Raw genomic sequence first — 5,047 nt, 5'->3', positions numbered from 1 at the left:
TCCTTCTGTTGGTGTGTGTTGGATGTGAGGCTGCCACCTTTCTTTCTTAGCTTTACAGCTCGGGCTGTCCTACCCAGCTGGACATCCAGCCGCTGCGGTTGGTGTCTGCTGAAAGAGTAATGGGAGGAGCTGAAGCACTGTGTAGCCCCGGAGTACAGCTTTCTCCTGCTGTGCCTCTTCCTGGATTTCAGCTCTACGCAGTCTAGCACGTAGTTGGCTTACATTTATTTGCACAACTTGAGAAATAGAAATTTCTTCTTAATTTTTTTTGTTTAAACTGGCAGCGACAGTGTAAGAGAAGTGGCTGAGGGAAGCCTGCTCAAGTGAAAGCTGGGGTTTTGTGGGTGTAAGGCCAGGACTGTCGCGTATGAAAGGAACAATGCTGTGGTTGTGGAGGGGTGGGACAAGAGGCAGTGTTTGCTTCAGCTGGGGCAGCGCTGGGGATGCTGAGAGGGGTACAATCCTAGGGATCTTTGGCTCCGCAGGGGCAATGCTCTTGATGACAGGGAAGCCAAGCAAAGCAGCAGCTCCTAGAAGCACAGAACTCGGAGCTCAAAGGAAGAGCTTGTCGTGGCAGGCCTGGCAGTACATCTTGTCCCCGTGCTCACGGAAGGTGCCTTTGTGCAGCTGGCTCAGGCAGTAGGCGCAGATGAAGTGCTCGGGGTGGTACTTGCGCCCGGCGGCTGTGATGCAGCGGCCCGTGATGGGGTGCCCGCAGCCCTGGCACACGCTGCCCTGCCGCTGGTGGAAGTGCAGCTCGCAGTAGGGCCGGCCCTCCAGTTCGAAGAAGGAGCCATTGCTGAAGCCGCTCAAGCAGTCCTGTGGGGGAGAGAGCCCTTAAGGTTGCTAAAGACCTCTAAAATCACCTAGTCCTGCTGCCGCCTCATTGCCACTATGCATACTCAGGCATGTCCCTCAGTGCCATATCTACATGCTTCCTGAACATTTCCAGCGATGGTGGCTCCATCACCTCTATGGGCTGCCTGTGCCACTGCATCACCACTTTCTTGAGAACAAATTTTTCCTAATAGCCAGCTTGAACCTTCCCTGGTGCAACTTGAGGCTATTCCCCCTCATCTTTTCAATGTTACCTGAGAAAAGAGGCCAACCCCTCTCTCCTCACTACCTCTCTTCAGGTCGATGTAGAGAGCAATAAAGTCTCCCCTGAGCCTCCTCCAGACTGAACCACCACAGCTCCCTCAGCCATGCCCCATCAGAGCTGTGCTCCAGACCCCTCACAGCTTCACTGTCCTTCTCTGGACACGCTGTGTCCTCAATGTCCTTCTTCTGGTAAGGGGCCCCAAACTGACCGTAGCACTGGAGGTGCAGCCCCACCAGAGCCGAGTACAGGGCGAGGATCAGCTCCCTGCTCCCTGCTGGCTGCGCTGTCACTGATACAAGCCAGGATGCTGCTGGCCTTCTTGGCCACCTGGGCACACTGCTGGCTTGTGTTCAGCCATCTCTCAGCCAAGTAGTTAAAGGGAGAAGGCTGGCATGGCTTTGAGGATGCACCTGCCCTGCATCCCTCTGTCCTGCTGCCCACTCACCGCGCAGACGAAGCACTCAGGATGCCAGACGCCCTGCAGGGCCGACAGGTAGTTATCCGTCAGAGGCCGCTCACAGCCCTGGCACTTGGGCGCAAAGAGGACCACGAAGTCCTGGAAGCAGTAGGGTTTCCCACCACGCTCATGGAACCCTGCGAAGAAGGCAGTGGGATGGACTAAAGAAGGACTGAGATGGAGAGATGCAGGTGCCCGGCAGGGTGATGGGGTGGGGAGCGGGGGGATGTCCCCCGGATACAAACCGTCATCTCCAAACACCTTCCCGCAGTGGGCGCAGAAGAAGTGCTCGGGGTGCCAGGTCTGGTCCATGGCGGTGAGGACTTTCTGTGGGCACAGGAGAGGTGAGGCGCTGGGTAGCGGGGCGCAGAGGAGGGCAGGGCCGTGCTTACCTCGCGGATGGGTCCAGCGCAGTAGGCGCAGCGTGGGGAGAAGGCCTGGTGGTAGTCTTCCTCGCAGTACGCCTGCCCCCCACGCTCAAAGAAGGGCCGCCCGCCCAGCTCCTGCCCACAACAGGCACAGGTGAAGTGCTCGGGGTGCCAGGTTTCGCCTAGGGCTGTGAACATCTGCACGACAGAGATGAGTGAGGGACCTGGGGGCTGCTGTGAGCCCCACGCTCCACCCCATGGCTCACCTTGCCGGCGATGGGCTTGTGGCAGGCGGCACAGGCAGCGGCAGGAGCAGCGGTGATGCCCAGCTCCTGCAGGTCCCGCGTCAGGCCACCCAGCATGTGGTCCAGCGAGTGTTCAGGGGCTGCCGGCGCTCCGGCTCCTTGCCCCACTGCTGCCAGCTGCTGGGATGGGGTAGGTGAGGGATGGGCTCCGGTCTACCCCGTTCTGCCTGCCCCAGGATGCAGCTCACCTTGCTTTGCATCTGGCCCAGGTCAGCCAGGAGCTCATCCAGCTGCCGGGCGGCCGCTGTGGGTTCTGGCGAAGCAGGCAGTGCTTGTGGGGTCGGCATGGGGCTGCTGGGCACAGCAGAGAGCAATAGGTACTGCAGTTTCACCCCTAAGACTGAGGAGCGTGTGGGACAGAGCATCTTCCCTTCACCCCAAAAAAGCTGCTCCGTCCCCATGAGCCATGGTAGGGGACATACTGGAAGCCCACCCCTTACCCTGGCAGCAGGCACAGCAGGATGTGACCCCCTCACCCCAGCTCACAGAAGGACTTGGTTTTTGTGGAAACATTGAGGAAGCCAGGTGAGTGTGTCCAAACTAAGGAACAGGTAACCCCAATGGCTCTGCCATCTCATGGCTGTATTTTACCTGTACACAGATTCCAAACTTTTGCCTGAAGGCTGAGACCGAGGTGGCAGTGGCACCTGAAAGGACAAATCCCTGTGGCTGAGCCCCCAGCACCTTTCAGCACTCACCCAGCACTCCCACCCCTTTCGTGGGCTGAGCAGGGCCTTCCCAGGCTCCAGGCATTACCTTTGGGGCTGCTGATGTAAGTGGCTTCTGGTTGCTGGGAGCTGGGGGCTTGCCTGGAGGTGAGTCCTGCTGCCTGCTGCTGGGTGTCAGCAACATGTAGCTCGCTGGGGCCGGCTTGGAGCTCTGCTCCAGCTCTGCCAGCAACGCATCTGCACGGAGAGATGCAAATAGGAATCTGTTGCCCCTCTCTGTGCCCCAGGTGTAAGCTGCTTCCAGCTTACAAAGGGACATCTATCACCCTGAAGTTTCTTCAAGCACAACCCTGGCACAGGAAAGTTCACCCTTGGTGCTTCCTGTGCCCTAGAGTGGTGGGATATCCATATGGATAAAGCCCTTTCTACTTTCAGCTTGCCACTGTCACGACAGGACATGGTGACAGGCACCTCTGGCAGCTGCCCCCTGGGCCCCGTCTCCCTGCCTGGGGCCAAGGCACCCCTGTTCATGGTGCCGCCTTTCTCAGCAGGCTGTTGGGCCCCACTGTGCACAGACAAGATTGCACCGTCACTGAAGCCCGCTTCCTGCCTTTGAGCAGTCTCCATTTTTGGCAAAGTTCAACCGCCCGTCTGTCCCCCGAGATGGAGGAGCAGCCCTGCTGCCGTCCCCTTTGTGCCACCCCCACCTGCTCAAGCAATGCAAGAAAGATGAAGCTCTCCAGCCCACCAGGACAGGACCCTGCAGCGAGCCTGGCCACGGGGCCAGCTCAGCCTTCCCCAGCACCAGAGCGACCCAGCTTACCCAAATCCTCCATCCTGCCTCTGCAGGGCAGTGCGAGCAGCAGGCTGGGCTGCACCAGTGCTCAGTTCCGCTCCCAGCCTTGCCTCCACCCCTGACGCTAGGGTTCATCGCTGGGCTTTTTCCTTTTGTGGGTTGCGCATCACATGCAACAAGTAACAAGTGATGAAGGCTGGGGCCAGAAAGGAAACAAAGTGAGCAGTGGCTGACAAAGGGGCTCCTGACTTGACAAGGAACCTGGGTTCCTTGTGGTCATCTGCTGGGATCCATCAGGACTACACGGCAGAGATGGCATCCCCGTGTGCAGCAGGCACCCCTGCATCCCCCCAGCACATCTGTGCCTTCATGGAGAGGGTACCCACACTGCATCCTTGCTAGCCCCCTTTGGATGGTTCCAAGGCTGCTGCAAAGCTATGGGACCAAATGATACTCGCCATTCTGGCAGAGCCCATGGCTCCCTGCTACTTCTCCTACAGTAACACATCTCGTCCTGCTACAGCCTCATTCTGCCATCCCTCCCATGCCATGGGGATCTCTTTGATCTCCCTCCCACATTCCCTGGCACCACATCTCTGCTGCCACCTCCTCCATTTCAGCCCCAGCATTTGGAACCAGCAACCATTTGTAACCAGCTCAGCCACCGGTGCTGAATTAAGCCCTTTTGTACCAAGCTAGCACACCAAGGTTCATTTAGTTACTAACATTCTCCACGCTGGTGACAGCTCTTTTGTTACCGTCCCACAGTGAGGACATTCAGCAGCGTGCTGTCTCAGGAAAAGCTGCACGGGAGCCAAACCCCAGGCTCCGCAGCTTGTTTCAGGGCAAGCATTACAAGAGCCACCCAAAGGCAAGAGGAGTGTGGGTGGTTACATTCTTACTGTGGCTCTGAAGCAGCGTGGTTGTCAGACACTTCCCTTTTCGAAAGAAATGAACCTTCCTGTCTGCAGAAGGTCTTGGGTTATTTGTAGGCATCTCAGTGATTTGACTGTCCCCTCAGTGCAGATACGGCCTCTATTGCAATGAAGCACCTGATGCAGATGACTGAGCCGTCCTGAGCTGAGCTGTATGTTCACAGTGCTTTAGCCAAGCCATTTTGATGAGTATTAAGCAATCTCATGCCCTGCCTACAAAGGGGCAATTAACCCAGAGAAGCTCTGGCATCAGGACGGGCACCTCCTCCCCACAGCTTGGGGTCTTGCCAGAAGGAATCAGGCCGTGGTTCTCCACAGAACAGCAGGTTACTGAGCACTCTCACTGCCCCTCTGTCTACTGGCAGACCGGAATTAAACGCCAAAGGCCAACCCAGGCCTGCTTAAGGCAGGACGGT

The 5,047-nt window shown here is 57.7% G+C and overlaps 1 protein-coding gene across 3 annotated transcripts; it reads right to left on the bottom strand.

Annotated features, from left to right (window-relative positions):
- Positions 1-210: 210 nt before the first annotated feature.
- Positions 211-4,744, bottom strand: LPXN (leupaxin). 3 transcript variants are annotated; one of them, XM_052693028.1, is made up of 10 exons: positions 4,599-4,744; positions 3,724-3,892; positions 2,989-3,137; positions 2,824-2,879; positions 2,421-2,526; positions 2,194-2,352; positions 1,952-2,125; positions 1,805-1,886; positions 1,548-1,696; positions 211-819 (listed from the first exon to the last, which is right to left on the bottom strand). In XM_052693028.1, the coding sequence occupies exons 2-10, from the start codon at positions 3,734-3,736 to the stop codon at positions 553-555; spliced, it is 1,155 nt and encodes a 384-aa protein (XP_052548988.1). In that variant the 5' UTR covers positions 3,737-3,892; positions 4,599-4,744; the 3' UTR covers positions 211-552. The 3 variants fall into 3 exon arrangements, with proteins under 3 accessions (XP_052548988.1, XP_052548990.1, XP_052548989.1); XM_052693030.1 differs by having other exon boundaries at positions 2,421-2,523; XM_052693029.1 differs by having other exon boundaries at positions 2,194-2,349; positions 4,599-4,743.
- Positions 4,745-5,047: the final 303 nt, after the last annotated feature.

Source organism: Tympanuchus pallidicinctus, unplaced genomic scaffold (assembly GCF_026119805.1).
Source record: "Tympanuchus pallidicinctus isolate F22 unplaced genomic scaffold, pur_lepc_1.0 scaffold3, whole genome shotgun sequence".
Taxonomy (NCBI): domain Eukaryota; kingdom Metazoa; phylum Chordata; class Aves; order Galliformes; family Phasianidae; genus Tympanuchus; species Tympanuchus pallidicinctus.
This window is presented reverse-complemented; position numbering and strand designations above follow the sequence as displayed.